The sequence below is a fragment of the Elgaria multicarinata genome, chromosome 14 (genome assembly GCF_023053635.1).
Source record: "Elgaria multicarinata webbii isolate HBS135686 ecotype San Diego chromosome 14, rElgMul1.1.pri, whole genome shotgun sequence".
Classification (NCBI taxonomy): Eukaryota; Metazoa; Chordata; class Lepidosauria; order Squamata; family Anguidae; genus Elgaria; species Elgaria multicarinata.
The window spans coordinates 26,784,977-26,807,451 of NC_086184.1; the positions used below are offsets into that span (position 1 = coordinate 26,784,977).

General features: G+C 41.6%; 2 protein-coding genes across 3 annotated transcripts in view; one reads left to right on the forward strand and one right to left on the reverse strand.

The window, feature by feature from the left end:
- Positions 1-12,942, reverse strand: part of PRMT7 (protein arginine methyltransferase 7) — a 44,561-nt gene extending 31,619 nt beyond the window's left edge. Inside the window, exons 1-5 of the mRNA XM_063141099.1 lie at positions 12,866-12,942; positions 11,090-11,259; positions 7,889-7,925; positions 5,878-6,027; positions 270-378 (exon numbers count right to left, since the gene is read on the reverse strand). Coding sequence (XP_062997169.1) covers positions 270-378; positions 5,878-6,027; positions 7,889-7,925; positions 11,090-11,184 — 391 coding nt within the window. The 5' untranslated portion in view covers positions 11,185-11,259; positions 12,866-12,942. The remainder of the gene's footprint in view (positions 1-269; positions 379-5,877; positions 6,028-7,888; positions 7,926-11,089; positions 11,260-12,865) is intronic.
- Positions 12,943-13,924: 982 nt separating this feature from the next.
- SLC7A6OS (solute carrier family 7 member 6 opposite strand) lies at positions 13,925-20,041 on the forward strand. 2 transcript variants are annotated; one of them, XM_063141513.1, is made up of 5 exons: positions 13,925-14,147; positions 15,439-15,795; positions 17,450-17,656; positions 18,457-18,577; positions 19,427-20,041. In XM_063141513.1, the coding sequence occupies exons 1-5, from the start codon at positions 13,968-13,970 to the stop codon at positions 19,549-19,551; spliced, it is 990 nt and encodes a 329-aa protein (XP_062997583.1). In that variant the 5' UTR covers positions 13,925-13,967; the 3' UTR covers positions 19,552-20,041. The 2 variants fall into 2 exon arrangements, with proteins under 2 accessions (XP_062997583.1, XP_062997584.1); XM_063141514.1 differs by having other exon boundaries at positions 18,457-18,568.
- The last annotated feature ends 2,434 nt before the right edge of the window (positions 20,042-22,475 follow it).

Genomic DNA, 22,475 nt, shown 5'->3' on the forward strand with positions numbered 1-22,475 from the left:
TGTGGAATTACTTCTCCAGGGAGGTTAACCTACTGCCAACACAGTTATTCTTTGGGCACCATGTTGAGATGTTTTTCTCTTCCCAGGCTTTTGATTTGTTCTTGTTTTCAGTTTTCAACTGCAACATTTTATTACACTGTGTTTTATGTATACATTGTGTTTTTATGTATTGGAAGCATGTCTGAAGGGCGGCAAACAACATTTTACTATAAATATAGATGAATTCTTTATACCAGGCCACACAAGATAGGCGTTCAGCTTAATCTTACCGGGGCCCACTGTAACTTCAGTAGAGTGTTTGTTGATTATCTTTATTTTGTCACTAAAGCCGTTTTTCTCCACTATCTTCACAGCTGTATCTGCCATAGGCTTGAAGACCTACAATATAATAATCCTAGACATTTCTACAGTGCATTTCAACAGTTCAAATCGTTTCACATATATTTTCTCATTAATCCTTGAAATAGCTCCATGAAGTAGGTTAGTCTTATTACCACCATAAGTTGGGGACCCATGGCAAATTTGCAGAGGGATCCCCTTCCATAGTAAAAAAAAAAAAAAAGCTACTGAGCTCTGAGACAGCAAGAGAAGCTCCTTGCTTACATAGCCTTAAATCTTACAAATCAAGCACTATCGTTATTATTTATTTATTATTTATTACATTTCTATACCACCCAATAGCCGGAGCAATTGCCTTATAGCACTGACTACTGAGTTTCAGGATAAGTGAATAGGAAGCTGTTCATCTAGCCCTGAACCAGTGTGGGGCCGGGGGGGGGGGGGAGGGGGGTTTGGAGAGGGAAATTTATGTATTATATTGTATTTAGTGTTGTCCCCCGCCTCGATCCAGAGGGAGAGGCGGGTAATAAATATATTTAGTAGTAGTAGTAGTATATTGGGGAAACTGCAGAGCCTGACTGGCGTAAGACCAGAAAGTTTGGTATAAAAAGAGATGACAATGACAACAACAACGACAATACTGCAGATGAGGAATTGACGTTGTGATCTTAAACACACTTTTAATGCAGGGGTGGACAACTTGTGGCTCATCAGATGTTGCTGGCTTGGAACTCCCCTCACCATTGGCTATGCTGGCTAGGGTTGATGGGAGTTGCAGTCCAATGCTATCTGGAAGGCCAGAAGTTGCCCACCCTACTTTACGTCCATGGGACTAAATTCTGTGTAAACGTGCACAGGACTGCACTGCAAGGCTGAGAAATGGTGACTTGCCTAAGGACAAGTTCAGCGTGTTCAGAGGAGGGCAACCAGGATGATCAGGGGTCTGGAAACAAAGCCCTGTGAGGAGAGACTGAAAGAACTGGGCATGTTTGGCCTGGAGAAGAGAAGATGGAGGGGAGACATGATAGCACTCTTCAAATACTTGAAAGGTTGTCACACAGGAGGGCCAGGATCTCTTCTCGATCCTCCCAGAGTGCAGGACACGGAATAACGGGCTCAAGTTACAGGAAGCCAGATTCCGGCTGGACATCAGGAAAAACTTCCTGACTGTTAGAGCAGTTCAGCAATGGAACCAGTTACCTAGGGAGGTTGTGGGCTTCCCACACTAGAGACATTCAAGAGGCAGCTGGACAACCACCTGTCAGGATGCTTTAAGGTGGATTACTGCACTGAGCATGGGGTTGGACTCATGGCCTTGTAGGCCGCTTCCAACTCGACTATTCTATGATTCTATGACAACTGGTGAGCTCATGGCTGAAGTTTCCACCAGGACTTCCTAGGGCACAGCTCACACACTTAGCCGTTACATTACACCAGCGCTCAGATAATGGCAGCCACCTGAACAGTGCAAAATACCCTCAGAAAATCACTACATCATGACATAGACAAGGTTTATTAGAGAGCGCACAGTTCAGCACAAAGTCTATACCCACTTAATTTTAGACACTACACCGCACTCAGGTCTGTGGGCAGATTTTTCAGAGATGATAAATTCCACATTTATATTAAACATCCCAACCTATTCTTATCTCTCTGCATGAAAGGTCTGATCACTTAGTGCCCTGCTTCAAATACAAATCTTGTAAAAGTTGAATGGAATTTTGCATTAGCCTGGATAGTTAAAATTAGTTAAGATTAATATCTTAGCCACGAGACTGCTCTCAGGAATATATTTTAAGAAATCGAACTTTGTACTTTTAAAGCCTCAGATAAGGACTCCAGTGATACACAAAGCTTCTGGCCGTATTAAAATGTGTACCTAATTAAAGCATGAAACCTGGCAAAACAAGACAGCCTTCCACTTCCAAAGCTGCCAGACACACATTGTTTCCTGCCAAAATGTAAATGTAAAACTAAAGGTGGGGGGAAAGCCCAGATGGCTACAGACCACTGGCAGCCAAGAAGTCTGCTTTCATTAGTCGATGGCTTAACACAAATTCCAAGCCAAAAAGACAAACAAACCTAAATTAAAAATAAAGTTATTAACCATATTATCCTATTACTCTGACCGAAATTTGAGTATTAATAGATATTCTTAAGGCATCCATACACAAACTTTCTGGCAGATCATACATACTGAAGTGAGGTCTATACATACAACAGAATTAGGTAATAGAAGCCTGAAGTGGTAGAATGGGTGATGCAATTTCAGGCTCTACTTTAGTACTCCACTTCATTTTGTTTTTAAAACTTACTGCAAAAAGCAGTATAGGTAAGGAGCTGGATTTCAACTTCTCCCTACAGCACCATGTACATTGATGTTGCTATATATATAAATAAATAAATAAATAAATAAATAATAATAATAATAATAATAATAATCTATTTATAGGGATTTTTCTATGCGGAGGAGCAAGCAAAACACTGAAAAGGAGGAACCTGGGAATTACAGACCAGTCAGTCTGACATCCATCCCTGGGAAAATTCTGGAGCAGATTATAAAGAAGTCAATCTGTAAACACCTTGAAATCAATGCAGTGATTACTAGAAGCCAACATGGATTTGTCAGGAACAAATCCTGTCAGACTAACTTGATCTCATTTTTTGATCGGGTAACCTCCCTTGTGGACTGTGGGAATGCTGTGGACGTGATATATCTTGACTTCAGCAAAGCTTTTGAGAAAGTGCCCCATGATATTCTGATTAACAAACTAGCTAAAAGTGGGCTAGATGGAGCAACTATTAGGTGGATTCACAGTTGGCTACAGAATCTGACTCAAAGAGTACTTATCAATGGAACCTTCTCAAACTGGGGAGAGGCAACGAGTGGGTACCGCAGGGCTCAGTCCTGGGCCCAGTGCTCTTCAACATTTTTATTAATGATTTGGACGAGGAGGTGCAGGGAACGTTTATCAAATTTACAGATGACACAAAATTGGTAGGATAGCTAATACCGTGGAAGACAGAAACAAACTTCAAAGTGATCTTGATAGGCTGGAGTGCTGGGCTGAAAACAACAGAATGAAATTAAATAGGGATAAATGCCAAGTTCTACATTTAGGAAATAGAAACCAAAGGCACAGTTACAAGATGGGGGATAATTGGCTCAGCAATACTACAAACGAGAAGGATCTTGGAATTGTTGTAGGTCACAAGCTGAATATGAGCCAACAGTGCGATATGGCTACAAGAAAGGCAAATGCTATTTTGGGCTGCATTAACAGAAGTATAGCTTCCAAATCATCTGAGGTACTGGCTCCTCTCTATTCGGCCCTGGTTAAGCCTCATCTAGAGCATTGCGTCCAGTTCTGGGCTCCACAATTCAAGAAGGATGCAGACAAGCTGGAGCGTGTTCAGAGGGCAACCAGGATGATCAGGGGTCTGGAAACAAAGCCCTATGAAGAGAGACTGAAAGAACTGGGCACGTTTAGCCTGGAGAAGAGAAGATTGAGGGGAGACATGATAGCACGCTTCAAATACTTAAAACGTTGTCACAGAGGAGGGCCAGGATCTCTTCTCAATCCTCCCAGAGTGAAGGACACGGAATAATGTGCTCAAGTTAAAGGAAGCCAGATTCCAGCTGGACATCAGGAAAAACTTCCTGACTGTTAGAGCAGGACGACAATGGAACCAGTTACCTAGGGAGGTTGTGGGCTCTCCCACACTAGAGGCCTTCAAGAGGCAGCTGGACAACCATCTGTCAGGGATGCTTTAGGGTGGATTCCTGCATTGAGCAGGGGGTTGGACTCGATGGCCTTGTAGGCCCCTTCCAACTCTGCGATTCTATGATTCTATTTCTGTGAAAGGAAGCACTACAATCCATTCTACCAGATGCTCAAACAGATATCCCGCAAGGGCAGTTCTGCACAGGAAATTAAACTGAACACACACTGATGCCCCCTTGGCTGCAGTGAGTATAGAGATGTTTGCTGAACCTCTATTATACACTGAAGCTCATACACACATACAAGAAGCCTTGGATGGGCCTTCCCTGAACCGCTACTACACAAACTCTTGAGAGTTCAAACCGATACCACTGATTTTGGAGAGAGAAGCTGTTTGTCACTGGCTCAGAGCCATGTTAAAGCAAGAAGCTCCCATTTTTAACTGAGCATGTGTGGAGGGATGCATGTGTGTTGGGGGTGGGTATGTGTGTGCGCGCTTAAGCCTTTCCGCCTTCCCATTTTCTCATTCTAAATTCCCTCTGGCTAAAGCTGCTAACTCTGCAGCAAAAAATAATAATGATGGATCCCTCCAGGATGCCTGTTCTGCACCCACCCGCCAAATAGGGTAACAGCAGTTTGACTGGGTGTGTGGGGGATTTAGATTGATGATAGGGCCTCACACCATTTATCCGCTCTCCCAATCAAAACACAGCCAGGAAGATCAGATCCAGGGTCTTTTGGATGCCACCTTTTCCAGTCCTCAGGATGCAACCCTAAACGTATTTACGAACAACTCCTCAAAACTTGGTTGGGCTTCCTTCTGGAATAGACGTGTTTAGGATTGCACTGACGGAGCCTTTTGAGGGCACCATTCCCGGCAGAGGGCCATTTGTCAGGCATGCATGAAAGGGTTTTCTCCTGCATTGCCTCCAATCTATGGCATGCGCTCTCTGAAGAACAATGATCAACCCCCATTCTCTAGAAAGGCTGGGAAGAAGCATCTTTTCAATTTAGCCTTTTAACACATATAGTTTTAACGTTTGTACAGCTTTAAGTGTTCTTGGTTTTAGGTTTCATTATTTCAGATTATTACTGCCTTAGTGGCCTTTTAGCGGATAAGGCAGTAGACGAATGCTAATAAAATAAATAAATAAAATAAGAGAACACCAACAAAATGTCCAGGTGGAGGCTGTCTAGCTCTGGTAGCTGCCATCCTCCTACACTTTTCATTTACGCACTGGTAGATAAGAGGGTCCACAAATGTTGGGAGTTTAGATGCACACCATTGTTATTTACTAGGGACAGCTTTCCATCATGGTATCCTCCCTACCGCAGCAAGAGTAACAGATTTGGTGAAGCTGGAACACTGAACACAACGCAGTGTGCTGTCTCCCTTGAAGACCAAGACAATCAAAGTCAAAACTAGTATGCAGGACAAAGTTCTGCATTTGAAGTCTGGAGACCAGATTCATGTCTTCACGCATTTTCAAGGGGTAAGGCATACAAAGTAGATTGCAATGCGCCACCTGAAGAGAGCTGTCTCAAACACTGTGCTCTACTTGCAATAAGAAGGTAGTAAATGTAAACACTAAATATGAAAACCTCACTATACATTTCAGGAACAGGGGATAATCATAGGGAAGTATAACTGTTTGGACATTTGCACATTCTACAGACAGGTATGTAACAAGCATACAGTAGAGCCAATACGTTTTGCTGTCGTAATTTTGCTTACGAAGTTATTGCCAGGATGTATCTCCTGCACAACTGATTCATATATGTTATTTGGGGACATGGGAAGGGTGAAGCTCACCTCAACAGCATAGCAGAAATCTGCACCTGCCGTCACCGCCATCATGGACAGGAGTCCAGTGCCAGTCCCAATGTCCAGAACAACTGCTCTCTCCCCTCTTTCTTTCACTCTGCCCACTGCAGCACGTATACCCTGAAAATACTTTGCATTCTGTTAAGAGAGATAAACATCCGTTATTTCAACATGATCCTTGTTTGTTCAGCTGTGGGACAGATGCATTCTAGGCTGGTATTCTTCAATTTAGAGCCATTTACATGATAAACAGTGGATTACAAGGTATTGGCTGGGTTCACACAACATAACAGCCCACATTCAAAGTTGTATGTATGCTGTCATCGAACAGTGGGTGGTTGTTGCTGTTGCTGAAACATGGATTGTTCTTTTGTGAGAACCTACCTGTACTAATTTGTTCACTATGAACCCACAACTGACAGTTCAACAACAAACCACAGGTTCTCTATGTGGGTTGTTCATGGTTAACAAACCATGGTTTGTTGTGGCTGAGTTCACACAACACCCCCACAGTTGAACAACATCCAAAAGTTCAATGAAAACTCATACTCAACCTCGAGTGTGGATTCTCACGTTGTGTGAACCCAGTAATTGGGTGGTTCACATGCTCAAAATAAGACATGGTGACTTATTTAAATCGCAGCACATGCTGGCTGTGATTTCCAAATCACTGCCCAGCTACAGCTTTTTGTGTTGTCCAAACCTGGGCACCATAGCTTGTTGGAGGAGGGAACACTCCTCCAGTAACCCATGTTCCCTCCTTCAACAAGCCATGTCATCTGTGTTCAGATGATATGACAAGCCGTGTCCAGGCAGTGATGATGGAAACCATACTGCGGAAATGCTATGATACAGATAACTGTGGCTTATTTTGATCATGCAAACCATGTTTTCAAGCAATGATCAACATGTAGCTCTAGAGAAAGTTGTCTGCAGTAGCAAGCTCTTATTAAAAGGCTCAGAAATCCAACAACATTTTAAAAAATGAAAGAAATAATATCATGCTTGTACATAAACGTATGAAAATAAGAAATCAAAAAGCTAAAGCTAAATAACTTTTCACACAAACAGATTTAGCATCCAGAATTTTAAGACCAACTGATTATTCCCACTTCACCTTTTTCCTATCCTTGTAAAGTTATCTTTAAATCTTTCATTCTAAATGAAAGATTTAAACCCTCCAAATATTGGCAAATGTAGAAGCAGAGGCTTGAGATTCCTGGTCTTCGATGGAATGGTAAGCTATCTGGATGTATTTAACATAAATTTTTACCACTAAACCTACTGAGGACTTCTCTTCTTGTTCCTGACAACATTTACAGAGCTCTTTTCAAATGAAGAGACATTTGGGACTTTGCACATGTTTAAAGCTAGTTACAGATGGACATAATTCCCTGCACAAACTGGTGGTTGACAGGCCTTTTTGATCTTCCCTGTCGTTAATTCATTTTTAAGAAGGTAATCTTTTTAAAGCAAACAATTAGAAAAAGCGACGAGTGTCTCAAAATGAATGAGATGCTAAAAACAACTTTGGCAAGACTTAATTTTAAAACAGTTCATTTTTTAAAAAAACCTTTTGAATATCACCCAGGGCTATTTTGGAGAATATTTAATCATGCCATCTGAACAGGAATTTTATAGCAGCAGAAGAAAGCAAGCTATGTGAGTGTCACAGAAGCCCTTGACAAACAGATGGAATGCTGTTCACAGAGAGTTTATCATCAAAATGCACCACTACTAGATAGAATCCAAGGGGAAATTGAATCAATTAATTAAAGCATTTAAAACTCATCTATGCTTTGTTCTTTCAAATTCAGCAGCAAGGCTATATTTCTTTTTGCTAACAAGTTAAAATAAAAATGTTTATTAGTCATATCCCAGGACACAGACCTGAACTATATATGTGATGTTTCCTACCAGAGGCTGTTCTGTACGCAATGCAATGATGCTAATGCAGCAACATCCAAAATCTCAAAAAAAATATTAAAAAATTACTCACTCTGTCTTTGTCATTCAGCATATCTGCATAACATGACCTGTAAATAAAATTCAAGTTATAAATCAAAAACAGTTTAGACTAAAAAAGCTATCAAATATGACCAGTGTTCATATTAAAATATCCAACGAGAAAGGAACTATACGATAGACAGTATGTCACCTCTTACTGTGTTTTTGTCAGATGGAAGGTTATCCCTTAAAAACCCAGGCCAGTGACCTTGTTCAGACAACACGCTAAACCACAGTGGTTAAGCATTTTGAGCTAAACATTAAGGCTTAGTGTGTCATGTGAACCATTCCTAACTATGGTGGCTACATGACCAACGTTTAAACACACTCACTAACCATTTGCCGCAAAGGGGTTAGCAGACTAACCATGGCTTAGCGTGTTGTCTGAACAGGCCCTCTGTGTGCTTTCATCCTTCAAGTCCAACACAAGTTTGGCATGTCATAAAAAAATGCCAAATACCAACCAGGTGTCAAAACTTGAAAAGCTTTTTTTTGTACAAGTTCTTGCATACAAGATGACTCCTCCATACCATAAAATAGACAGACTTCTAAAGTTAAAAATGTCCAGTCACTAAGGGTAGGTTTATAGTTTGGTGTATCCATACTTGTCCTTCAGTGTTCTGGTATTACTCCTGGTTTCCTGGGGAAACATACTTCCTCCTTCCAGGATTGTAGGCTGCTCTTTGGGTGAGGTTAGCAACAGCGTAGTAAAAGCAAGAGAAAAAGACCACTTTGCAGCAGCTCATGCTGCTGGTGGACTATAACCTAGAAAGAAGGCAGAATACCAAAATCTGTTGGTGAACTAGGAAAACAGCTGGGATTATGCGAGATTAGAAATATAGCCCCCACTCCCCTAAAGGAAACAAGGTTTCATTCTAGGTTCTTCAATCCAAAACAGGTAAGTGAGCTTCAAACATTTCAATAGAGACCAGCACTTCAATTCCATTGCGTAATCAATGGATCCTCAGCACCCCACCTCCATTACCACACACACACCAAATAACGGTCTATTAAGATTTTTAGTAAATAATCTGAGTTTCTTGCTTTGAGCCTAGCTCCTCTATATAGACCAAGATGACAACTAAATGTTTTCGTGGAATTATAATACTCACTATTTCCGTTACTTGGCCTCATATATGGCCCTTTAAAAATACTATATAACTCAACATGTACAACATATATGTATTAGATCTGCCCTGATATGGTTATAACAGCCAGATGTCCTTGAACAGATTTGCTTTAGCTCCTTCTGAACGCACCATTATTTTGTAACAATTTTCAGTGAAACCACCAGTGAGATTTTCATTTCCTTTTCCCATATAAACAACCAGATTTTATCTTCTATATTTCTAGTGAGACCATCATACTTTTTTAGAACGAAGGTTATTACCATCTGATTCTAACCAAATTCTGGATAACATACCTTTATTCGGACTCATGGTTGCCTGTTCAAACCCTGTGTCTTTGTTCATATACACACCCTTTAGCTGATCCTGCACCCAGTGCCCTAACTGAAAATCAGGGAACCACTCATTAGTTCTGCCAGCTAGTTCAGTATATCTTTAACAAGGTAGTAGATTTCATGTGAAAAAACCCTCAAAAGTAATGTGGCAATAAAGAACACTGCTTAGAATGAAGTGTATTTCCATACCCTCAGGAAACTAGGTATTGTGTTCGGAGGCCAATTCACAAAGCTTTATTGCAAACAATTAACACTTCTGTAACACAAACAAGGCACCTTTATGGGAAAATCCCCTCTAGGCAACGCTATGCAAATGAAGCAAAACAATTGACAGTTCAAAGGAACGAAAAGGCTTTTCAAATGTCTCATGCTTCAAGGTGGAGGGTAAGCCGTGGACCCCTTCTCATGTAATCTCTCCAACTGTCTCTTTGCTGCTAATCTTGCTGAACATTTTAACTTCCCGAGATTCCTAGCATCTAGTAATGTTGTGGAATGTCCCGTCCCCCCTGGAAGTTGACTCCCTGTCTCCTGAGAGCATAGGATCTGGCCTTGAGGAGACAGACTCTGGGAGGGGCGCATTCACAGCTGGAGGCTCTCCCGTGTGAAATCCCCCACACACACTGACATCTTCTGAATCAGAATCTGTTTCTGATTGATTTCCTGGGTCACCTGCTCCCAACACCTGAGCAGTAGGGGAATACATGACACTAGGTAGGGACACAATCTTATGCACTTACTTTGGATAAATCCCATCATGCTCAATAGGACTTACTTTCAAGTAAACATGATTAGATCAAGCTGTACAATTTACACTATGTTTGAAATGGTTGCTATCTACAACTAGGATTTTGCCCAGATCCTTTCTACTTGAACTGCATATAGTTAAATTCCAGGGAGCTTCTGAATGTGATTCTGAAGGCAGCAACTGGGTATAGTGCAAGAGATCTTGCAACAAGCATAGATTTATTGCAGAACTTGGTCACTTGTTTTCTTGAGTTCAAGAATACCAATTCTTTTTAAAAAAGAATGGAGAAACAAAATCCTTATTATAGCCAATCACAAAACAGTGAGGTAGGTTTTGAGTTTCACAGAACTTCCTCTGCCCTCATGTTAAACAAAACAGGTGTGCACGTGTGCGCACACGCCCAAAAGTGCGGGGGAAGGGCAATGTTCCTGGTAGAGGGCATAGCATATGTCACCATCTTAAAAAAAGCAACTTAGGAAGCTTAAGAAACTTAATTAGATTAGCCTGCCACAAATGTAAAAGATCACAGCTTGCACTGTGGGATGCTGAGACAAAGAAGCAATCGTCATCTTCCTTTGAAAATATATGAAAACCAGTCATTATTTGAATCCATATTTAGCACTGCCTGGAACTTATAAGATCCTCACAAGCCAGAGAGTCTATCATGTTTGTAGTAGTCTTTTGAACTTGTCTCCACACTTCATTTTCACTGCATTACTCTCTATCAGATTCTTATTCCACCCTTCCTCAAAGAACTCAGGTTAGCATATATGGTGCCCCTCCCCACACACACATAGTTTAGTCTTGCAACAATTTTACGTGGTAGGTTAGGCTGAGAGATAATGACTGGCTCAAGGTCATGCAGTAAGCTTTGTGACTGCGCAGGAATTTGAACTCAGGTCCCAGTCTAAATCCAACACTCTAACCACTGCAACACACTGGCTTATCAAAATGGCACATGAAACAAAAGCCCCCTCATACTATACCTTGCAATTTCTTGGTGATAGTCATAGTTCTCATCTTCCTCCAACCACTCCACTGCTCCAGTGGTTGGATTGGCTCTTCCACAGAAAACTTTCATGATTGTCTTGCTTTGTTATTGTTAAGGAACGTTTTGATTCAGATGCTCTCCAACTTTTGACACATCATCAGAAACCTATTGCAAATGAGAAGCTGCCATTCAGAAAATTACGCGCACACTATAAATGTCATTATTAACAAAGCTATGACTGATGTCATCTCACAGGGTGCATTTAGCTTGCATGTAAACTGCATGACTGTGGCCCAGTTTGCAAGTCACATTATCTCAGAATATTTTTAACAGGAGTGGCTAAATTCTGTCTGTGTTTTGATTAGCATTGTGTGTGAACCAGTAACTCTAGCTTGTTTCTCCCCCAACAAGCCACATTAATAATTCTGAGTTATTTTCAGTCTTGTGAAATAACATGGTTCCAAGCCATTTAGGGCTTTAAAAACCAAAAACAGCACCTTGAACTAATAGGAGTAATATGATCCAAACACTTAGCTCACACAAGCATTCCAGATGCTGCATTCTGTACAAGTTGCAGTCTCTGAATCGCCTTCAAGGGCAACCCCAAGTAGAGCACATTACAGTAATCTAACCTGGATGTAAGCAACGCATATGCCACTACAGCTAGGTCAGCTTTAGCTGGGGGGGGGGGGGGGTGATGTAGTACAGTACCACTCTCCTATGAAGCTCACTGAGTGATCTTGGACCAGTTGCTCTCTCTCAACCTTATTTTATTCTGGTTGTGCTTTTTATGTTGTATTTTGTATTTGTGTTTTAAATTTGTTGGTTGTTTTTATGCTCTTCATGATTTTAATTTTTGTGAACCGCCCAGAGAGCTTTGGCTATTGGGCGGTATAAAAATGTAATAAATAAATAAATAAATTTATGCTGCCTCCGAACTTCTTGGAAGTAGGGTGGGATAAATATTGCAATTAAATCAATTTAGACAATGCGCACAATCATGGAGAATTGTCACCGAGATCTCCATGGGAAGCCAGTCAACTGTTTATTATCCAATAATACTACTACGTGTTTTTGAACCTGACAACTGCTGACCGATGTCGATAATCTTATGTATCATTATCAGCAGCTGTCTTTCATTCCACCTTCCCAACAACCAAGAGAAGACTAAATCCTTTTTGGACTTCTTTGCACAAGCGAATCAGCCACCTTTAGGTCCCACAGATCGCTATTTGTGAGCAAGGCAAGGAAATATTTGCCACTCAGAAACACTCTTCAAATGCTCAGAAACCCCTTGACTGTAGGTACTTTTCCTTGAAGGGAATTCTGTCACCAGAAAGCGGGGCGAAAAAGAAGGTAAAAAGGACTCCATATATGCTCATGAGCGTTTCAACGCCACCATGAATACCATTTTTCATGATACAAATCAAATAAATAAATAAATACAGAAATAGCTTTAGAATCCTCCCTCTTTCTTTTTTGGGATGACTTCCCCCCCCCTCTGTACGGAACTCTGCACATGCCCACGGGCCCTTTTTCTGAAAGGCAACTTTCCCTGAGGGGAGAAAAGGGGGAAATGAACTCTACACATGCTCAGAGGCACTCAGTGTCCGGCTCTCTATAAGGCGGTAAAAGCCTGTTGGCTCTCCTACACATCGCCTCAGGGACGCCGGCTGAGCAAAGAGCGCCGGCCGGCCGGCAGGCCGACCGGCCGACCCTCTCCAGATCCTCCACACAGAGACCAGCCAGGCCTCCCGGCCCGGCTCCGTACCTCAGCCAGCATCCCGCCTGTCAATCGGCGCTCGCCTCACGCGCTAGGAGCCGCCATCTTCCCAAGATGCAGCGCGCGACAAGAAGGGGGGGGGAGAATCCTTCTGAAACACGCACGTCACCAAAGAGATATAGGAAAACAATGTTGACACTTCCGGTTACGATTAGACTCCTCCACATCTGGGGCAAGCGTGGTGATTGTTCTGAGAAATCAATGTTAAAACTTAAATAAAACAGGGACACGTAAAATAGATTTAGGGAGCAATCCTAAGCATGTTTAGACAGAAAAAAAGCCCTACAACTCCCAGCATTCCCCAGCAAGCTGTGCTGGGAGTTGTAGGGATTTTTTTTCTGTCTAAACATGCATTGGATTGCACATTTAAGCTGCATATCTGGAAATAAGACCCATTAAACTTGGTGAGACTTACTTCGGAGTAGACATGTATTGGATTGCGCTTTAAGGTTGTCATCCTGTGCATGCTTACCAGGGAGAAAGTCTCACTTAATTCAATGAGAGAAATGCTGTTAAAATATGTGCTGTTAAAATATGTATATCTCGTTTTTCCTAAAAAGTCCAAGGCAGCAAAGAGGGAGAAACTATATAAATACTGAAAAAATGCAAAACAGAATTGCAAGTGCGTTAAAAATAGGTTTCTTCCCCGCAACCCCGATGTATGTTTTAAACTTTGTAAGGCCGCCTTGAGGCCCAGCTTTGGGCAAAAGGCGGGATAATAATAATAATAATAATAATAATAATAATAATAATAATAATAATAATAATAATATACCGCCCCATAGCGGAAGAGCGTCGGCTACGGGGCAGTATATAAATGCAATAAATAATGTAAAATGATGTTACATACCACTCTTAGCCCGCGAATGAAACCAGACGTCTCGCTAGAGACCCATTCAGACTGCAGCACCTCAAGGGACGCTGAAATTTGCGTCATCGGGAGAGGCGGAGCGACGAGCGTACGTCAGCAGGCCGCAGCGAATCCCACTCAATGGGCGGAGCTTAGCCGTGACAGAGGCGGGGTGGAGTGTGGATGTCCTGCTCTCCTTCCCATCGTGCCTTGCGCGCAGTGCGGCCCGGTCTGGTTGCCATGGAGCGTGCCGCGGTGCTTCGCGTGAAGAGGAAGCGCGGAGGGCCTGTACCGGCCGATGCCTTGGTCTTGGCCTGCAAGCGGTTCCGGACTGAGCAAGGCGCCGCCACCGCCTCCTCTTCCGGCCAGGATGAAGTGGAGAAGAATCTCTTCAAGCTGGTGGCCACCGTGGCCTCGGAGGTGAGGTCGAAAAGGCGGCCTGGCCGCGGGTGCAATAAGTGTGGGCCGCGTCTTCTCTTCCTCGCCTATTTCAGCCTGCCCCAACCTGTTGCCCTCCAAATGTTTTGCACTTCAATTTCCATGAGCCCCAGCCAGCGTGGCCATTGGTCAGGGTTGCTGGGAGTTGTAGTCCAAAACTTCTGGAGGGCCCCAGGTTGGAGAAGGTTATTTCTCCATATCCACAAATAAAATAAATGGGTCTGAGACGTCAAAAAGAGCCAGTATCGGAGAAATAAAAATAATTAAAGATGGGCCTAGGTTAACAACACAACCTATGCATGTCTACTCAGAAGTAAGCCCCACTGAGTTCAATAGGGTGTACTCCTAGGAGTAAGTAAACGCTGCACTCTTAATAAATAAGAATAATATATTTATTTCTTACCCGCCTCTCCCTTTGAATCGAGGTGGGGAACAACATTAGCATAACAATACAATATAAATTAAATACATACAATTACTTAAAAGGGCATATAAAATCAATACAATATCAAAATAACAAGGTTTTATTATAACAAGGCTTTTAGAGGACCTTTTCTTCTGTCGCCCCCAGATTGTGGAACGGCCTGCCGGAGGAGATTCGTAAAATTAACTCTCTGTGTGATTTTAAGGCAACTTTAAAGACTAGCCTTTTCCGGCAGGCCTATCCAGATCAATGTAAAATCAAGAATTTTTAAGATGTTTTGATTCCTGTTCTGATGTTGTTCCCTGCCTCGATCCAAAGGGAGAGGCAGGTAAGAAATAAATATATTATTATATTATTATTAAGAACACAGCTTAAAATTCTAAACCCATTGTTCTCAGTGGAACATACTTCTGAGTAGATACGTCTAGGATTGCGCTTGTAAGAGTTGTAGTAGACCTCAATGGGTTGTATCCAATGTTGGTCTGACTTAAGTGCCATTTGCACTTCAGTGGGCCTACTTGAAGTGAGACCTCCCACTATAACACCAATTTTTGTAATTTTAGAACCAGATGAGGAATAAGAGATAAATCTCTGTAATTGAACTTTGCTCCCTTTTCTTAAATTGATAGAATTGGGGGAGAGGGAATCGTTTTTTCTCATTCATTTTTCCCCGATATTGGAGATGGGGATGCTGATTCTGATAGAGTGCCTAAAGCCATATTGTCAGTTCATGACAGGCGAGATTCATGTTGCTGGCTGTATATTGTGCTCTCTCTCTTCTTCTTTTTTTTCTTTTTAAGAGAACAAGCTTCTAAGGAATGACTTGAACTTGCTGCTTTTTTGCTTCAGAATGAGCCTGTTCAGAAGTACATACAAGAAGCTCTTACCAAAGACAAAGCAACCCAGCTCCTGCGACCTTCACTAGGAAGTGCCCAGAGGGTAATTGAGGACCTTCGCTCTTCCAAGCAGGCCATAAGGCAGGAAAGCCGCTATCGCCTGATTGCCAGCCACCGTCCAAATCTCAGCGATGGCGAAAGTTCTATACTTGATGCAAATGGGGAGGAGTTGAGTGAAAGCAATCCGTTGGTCTCTGGAGCGAAGAAAGTCACTTCTCAGAAAGGAAGTGATGGTACCTCAGGTTGCTGTGGAGAATTTCAGTTGCTTGATATTGTACAAGAGGAAGATGTGGAAAAAGACACTTTGCAGGTTGGTATTGAGCCTGAGTGGTCAGATGTCTGAATTAAAATGTAGTGAGTCAAAAGCTTATACAAAGATACCAGCTCAGTCCAGCTACCACGCCAAACTATGTATTGGGCTACCCACACTTTAGAATCCAAACCAATTTTATCTTGCAAGTGTACAAGCAAAGAAGAGCAACCTTCCCCAACCTGGTGCCTTCCAGATGTTTTTGACTACAATTGACTACAGAATTCCTGATTATTGGCCATGCTGATTTTTGGCCATGGGGCTGCTGAGATTTATAGTCCAAAATACCTAGGCAGTACCAAATTGGGCTTCTTATCACAAGGGAAGCAACTGTCATAACTTATAGATTGTAAATTTTTATTCTCCCAACATTTTAACAATCTATAAATTTTAAATAACATTGTTTAAAATTTGTAATTTTGCATTGCTGCTGTTTTTATCTGGTTGAGCTTTTATATTGTATTTTATATTATGGTTTTATACTGTTTTATACTTTGAATGGTTTTAATTTTTGTGAACTGCCCAGAGAGCTCCGGCTATTGGGCGGTATAGAAATGTAATAAATAAATAAATAAATAAATAAAATTCAGAATTCATGCCAAACCATTCACAAACTGGTTTGCAACCCTACTTCTAAATTATGGTGTTTAATTCTAGTTTGTCTGAAAGTTTCAACATGAGATGAGAACTTTTTTCTTTGGCTATGGATTTGGCGACTTGAATGAATTTACTGTTTTTGTTTTGCATGTTGTCCTGAGTTGCTGGCAAAGCTAGCAGTTCAAAGAGTATATTTTATCTTCTTGATAGTTGGTTCCTACTGTGAAAAATTGTACTTGTAACCTTTGCTCACCACTAGATGCCAGCATTTGTATGTAGTGCGGAATAACCAAAAAATTCCTGTACCACCATAAAAACAGATTTAGCATATGTTTTCATGGATTAGAGATTACTACATCAGATGTATTAAGTGCTATTCTCAGTTTTGGCATGGAATGTAGGAGGTATATACATGGAATCAGAATAAGAGTGGGAATGAAAATAATGGGGTTGAAAGGATATGGAATGGAAGTGGTATAGTCTGTGATCACACCGTTCTTGCAGATCCTCTGATTACAAGTACTATGTATGCTGACATGAAGTCTGACTTAGAGCTAATAACCAAGCATCATGTTCTCTGGTGCTCTTTTACAAGGCAGCTCTAGCCCAAAACAGATTTTCATAAATGTAGTTCTTTTGTTACCAGATTTCTAAAGTTCACAAATGATTTAACTTTGTTGCTTTTCACTGAGGGGGATTCATATTTTAGCATGCAAGTATCCACTAGACAGTACTCTGTGTTACCCAGTCATGTCAACATAGTTTCTATTTCTTAATGTTTGTAAACAAATTAAAAAGAGGACTAGTGAGAGGCAGATACTGTTTAGTGTTTTTTTTAATGGCTCAATATCTTTTTTATGAAAATGTCACTTTTAATTTGAGTATAATCAGATATTTAAAATATATACAGTTGCCTTTTGCTTTTGCCGTTAAACTTTGGGAAGCTAACTTAGTAGAAAGGGTTAAAATGAGTCATTTGGAAGTCCCGTAACAGTTTCTTTCTTTCTAATGAGCTCTGTATTCAATGAAAAATGTTTGTAACTCTTCAATCTAACAGAAAGCAGGCGATCCAGATGTGATTCTCTGCAATGCTGTAGAGATGATTCGTCAGCGTTTAACAGTCTCTGACAGTAGTAAAGAAGCAGAGCACAGCTCGAAGGAAGTAGAGGAGTATGTTTATGATATCTACTGTATGGAAACAGCATCCTCAGGTTGGATTGAGAACATATTGTCTGTGCAGCCCTACACCCAGGATTGTGAACTGGTAAGCAAATGGAAAATAATAAGTGGCAAGAGACTTAAGATTGCAATCATATACACACTTCAGTTGCAGTCTTATGGGTTGCTCACTGGGTACCTATAAGACCTCAGCTCAGTGGCTTATGGGTATCCTTTGCAGAGACGGAGGTTCTTCACCCTCCCTCTCTGCATTTTACCTTGGCGGGATTTCACCTGTCTTCGGGAAGAGGGAGGGAAAGAGGCTAGCGTGGCAACAGGAAAAGGTATAAGGCAACTGTCCTGGCCTCACCCCCACCCCCACCCCAGGAACACCCCATGCTCAGTTTTGTGAGTCTGGAGAGGTAGCTGGGGCGGTTCTCTCTGCCAGCTTCGAGGGGGAGGGGGCAGGGAGCAGGGAGCATATTTTCCAGCTTACAAGGTCGTATCCCGCAAACTGAAGAAACCTATGTCCCCCAGATGCCAGGCAACACAGCATTGCTCCCTTACTTGGGAGTAATTTCCATTTGAGTGAATTCTATTTCTGAATAGATAAACATAAGATTGCATGGTAAACGAAGAATAAACTACTGTGTACTTCGATTCTAAATGTTGACATAGTTTTCTGTGCTCCCAAAACACAGGCTTTATTACTGAATACTGAAAGACACAAACATTTTTCCACGTACACACACAGTTTTAGTTGATACAAACAGTATAGGCTACATCACTCTTTCCCCTTTTGGTCTTTCATTTGTGATGTCTAATTTATATTTCGTTTCGTATTGGAGAAGTGGGCCACAGTGGTGGCTTTTTTCTCTGAAAATGCCTTTTGGTGTTGACATACAGGTGGACGAAGAGCAAATCTCTGAAGAAATATATGAGGATGAGGATGATGAGAACAATGAGAGTAACTGGCGCAATGACTACCCAGATGAAGATGAATTTCTTCCTGAGGAAGGTGAAGATGGTATTTGTTCTGATAGGCAAAGCCACTTGATTGGTAGCATTATCAAATCATATCACTTCCATTAGCCATAATGCCAGGTAAAACTGGTAACCCACCAATTTTACCAGGAGGATGAGCAGCCCATAGACCACGAAGAAAAAACTTGATGGGCCACATACGAGCTCTTAGTTCCCTGCTGGGAAAAGGACAGGCCCAGCTTGAACAAGAAGCAGTTTTTAGAAGGGTAGATGTATTAAGTCTTCTTTTGCAGACTATCCCCCACTTACATAAGAGTCCTGCTCGATCAGAGCAAGCGTCCGTCTAGTCCAGCACTCTGTTCCAACCAGTTGCCCACGGGGAACCCACAAGCAGGACGCAAGTGCAACAGCACCCTCCTGCCCATATTCCCCAGCATCTGGTGTACAAGGCATACTGTCTCTGATACTAGAGGTAGCACTTGGCCATCAGGACTAGTAGCCATTGATAGCCTTCTCCTCCAGGAATTTATCCAACCCCCCCTTTAAAGCCATCCAAATTGGTGTCCGTGGTCTTGTGGTAGTGAATTCCATAATTTAACTATCCTCTGTGTTTTTCCATGTGTGTGTGTTTGTGTATTATTATTATTATTTATGACATTTATATACCACCCCATAGCCGAAGCTCTCTGGGCGGTATTCCAAAAGTGTATTCCAGATGTCTATACGTCTTTAATATGCTGCAAGACCCTCTGTTGTTCTTGAGCAAATAGTGGAAAGGATGTGGAGTACAATGCTCCATGTGTCAATAAAGTTCTGGATGCAAGCGCCATCAGAATTTGTAAAAATAAATAAATTCCCACATGGTCCTAAACTAATTTTTCTTTTGCTCTAGGATCGGAGCATGGGAGCATCAGTGATGAAGATTGTGGGTATATCAGGAGAACATGGGAGAAATATCACGCTGATGTCCTACAGGAGTTTGAATATGATGGAATGCAGGAGCTGGATTCTGAATAGTTAACACTGTGAACCTTAGTACCTCGGAGGCTCACTTTCTATGTGGCCTTAGAAGACCATGGCATCACAACCTCACAGGTCATGCCACTTACATACAATAAATGTTGTGTCTCTTGCTTACAGAAGGCTTCATGACAATAGTCAACTTATATTCCTTAAGTGGAGTAATCTAATCGCTGTTCTCGCAACTGTTTTATTTTTGTATTTACCATGTTGAAATGGTTGAAGGCTACTTTGAAATTAAGCATGGGGATTTCAAGAAGAAATCCCTTCCTCAAAGAAAAGTTGTGAAAACTGGAAATGTGGACAAAACGAGAGAAAAGCATGTGTATGAATGGCTCTTGCCGTGTCTGTCTCTCCTGTTGTAAAAAAATCGGAAAGAAAACCATGACTTGTGTGTATTTTTGATCTTTGCACTTTAGTATTACTGGACTGCCAAGTAATATGCAATTTTTAAATATGTAAATAAAAGGCGTTTGTTTTTCTTGAATTGTTTTACTGAGTATTTGTATATGTGATGGGGGTAGGGGTTATACAGGGCTCTTATCTGTTGATATTTTGGCTTAGTTCACACAACACTTTTCTCTGCGCAGTGTGAAAACTCCACTCAACGGTGGAGTTTGTAGCAGGTAGTCACCACACAACATGTTCCAACTCCACCATTGTGTGAATGTTGAGCTCCTTTGGAATTGAGTAAAAGTCAATGTGACGTCTAATTGGCAGTTCCCCCACCCTCTCTCCTCCCCCAGTCCTCCCACTGGTATCCCATCAGCCATTGCTGCAAAAAAAAAATCTCTGCTGCTCTCCTAGAGCGGCACTTGCTCCCATGGCCACTCTTGCCAGGGAACTCTGTAGCCAGTGGGAAAATGCCACTCAATGCAGCAGGAACCTCCTCAGAGCCCTTCAGACAACACAGAACACAACAGTTGTAGAAGAACTCTCCTCTGCATAGCATGGATATTCAGGGTGGAGTGTTTTTCAAAACTACCATGGGGTTCTAAAACCACTTTTGAGAAATGCGTTGTCTAAACTGAGCCTTTAAGTAGTTGGATTGCTGTTATTCCCATGAGAATTTAAAAATACTTTATAAACTTCAGGCCAGCCTTCCCCATCCTGGTGCCCACCAGCTGTTTGGAAGTACAACTTCCATGAGACTCACCCAACATTCAAACTGGATCAACTGCCTGTCTTGTATTTCTAGCAATGTAATGAGTCAGACAGAAATAGCTGATGTTGTGTGGTTACTTAAAAACGTGACTTCCAGAATAACCCGGCCTTCCCCACTGTGGTGCCCTCAAGATAGTCTGTACTACAACTCTCATCACTCCTGACCATTGGCTATACAGCCTAGGGCCAATGGAGTTTGTAGTCTAAAACATCTGGTGGCTACCACATTCAGAAAGTCTGGCATAATCTTATACGCTTATTCAGATGTATGTCTCTCAGTGGAAGCTGGTGGCTCCAGTGTCAGTGGGGCAGTAAATCCACTCCAGGTTTCAGTCAAAACCAGTCAGAACTCTAAAGGAGCAAAACACCTTGGATAACTCCTTTAGAGTTCTGACTGAAATGGATTTACCACCCCACTGATATCAGAGCCACCAGCCTCCATTGGTCTCACTATTTTAACTGACCTTGAAGGATTAGTTGAATCCACAGAGCCACTTATAGATGGTTATTAGCGACAATCCCTGAAAGTGGAACTTCATGTTCAAAAGCAATATACCTGATTACCAAATCTCAGGATGTACGGAACAGGTGATACCTTCATCTTCCTTTGCTTCATGATTTCTTTATGCAGGTAGATGCAAATTCTAGACGGTGGCATCATGACATTTATATTTTGGAAGCCATCAACCATGATTCTGTAGACTTACTGACACCTTTCCTGTCAACCCCTGTAGGTAGACATAGCTGCACGAGGCTAGCAATACTCGATTTAAGTCCTAACTTGCTTCTCTTTTCATACATAAGGTAATAGCCCAGTATTGTCAAACACTGACTGGCAGCAGTAGCTCTCCAGGGTTTCAGGCAGGATTCTTTCCTAACCATACCTGGAGATGCTGGGCACTGAATCTGGGCACTTCTGCAAGCAAACCAGCTGCTCTACCCACTGAGCTACATTGCCTCTCCAACCCATATCTCTTTTCTAATTTGTTGTGCATGCATACAGAGTTGGTGTGATTAAGTAAAACAGTTTTATTTCACAAACACGAGTAGGAGCATCAGATTCTCATTGCTTTATTTCCACACAGTGGAAGTTTAATTCCTTCTCTCCTCTCCACCCCACCCCCAAGTTTTTGTACACACTAAAATTGTATAAAAGTAGCCACTGTTACAACCAAATGGTCAGATCAGGAGCCCTTCAAATGTGGTCCTTTTATAAAACAAAATGCATTTTAACCATAGATTGGAGTGTAGTAATAATCCAGATAAAAGTTCACAAACGAGTGCTACTGTATTACACTCTGGAGTTTAGGGGGTTGTTTATAAAGCCTCTCACAGATCAGTTTTTTTGTTCGGAGAACATAAACTGCTCGTGTATGTCAAAGTGAAACCTAATTAAAAAGCATTAAGATAAAGGGAAATTGTGGCAGAATTTAAAGGCTTTGTTTACTCTACTTTCGGGTTGGCAATAAATTATCCTGTTCATCTAAAGAAAAATAAGATATATCAGGGACGCAAAAGCTTCAAATAAGTCCAATTTTCCACAGCTAAACCCCCCACAAATTTCTAGACAAGCAGATCGACTTATAAATCCGCTATAATAAAGTACTAAAACTATACAGTAGGCGAACCCACTTTGTTTCCATAATCACAGCTTATTAATGCAAGTATAAGTCCTTTTAGTTGGGTAAAAATGGGGTATTTGAATTTATAGATTGGAGATTTTTCTCAAGCATCAGTGATATAGTTGTTCTTTTATG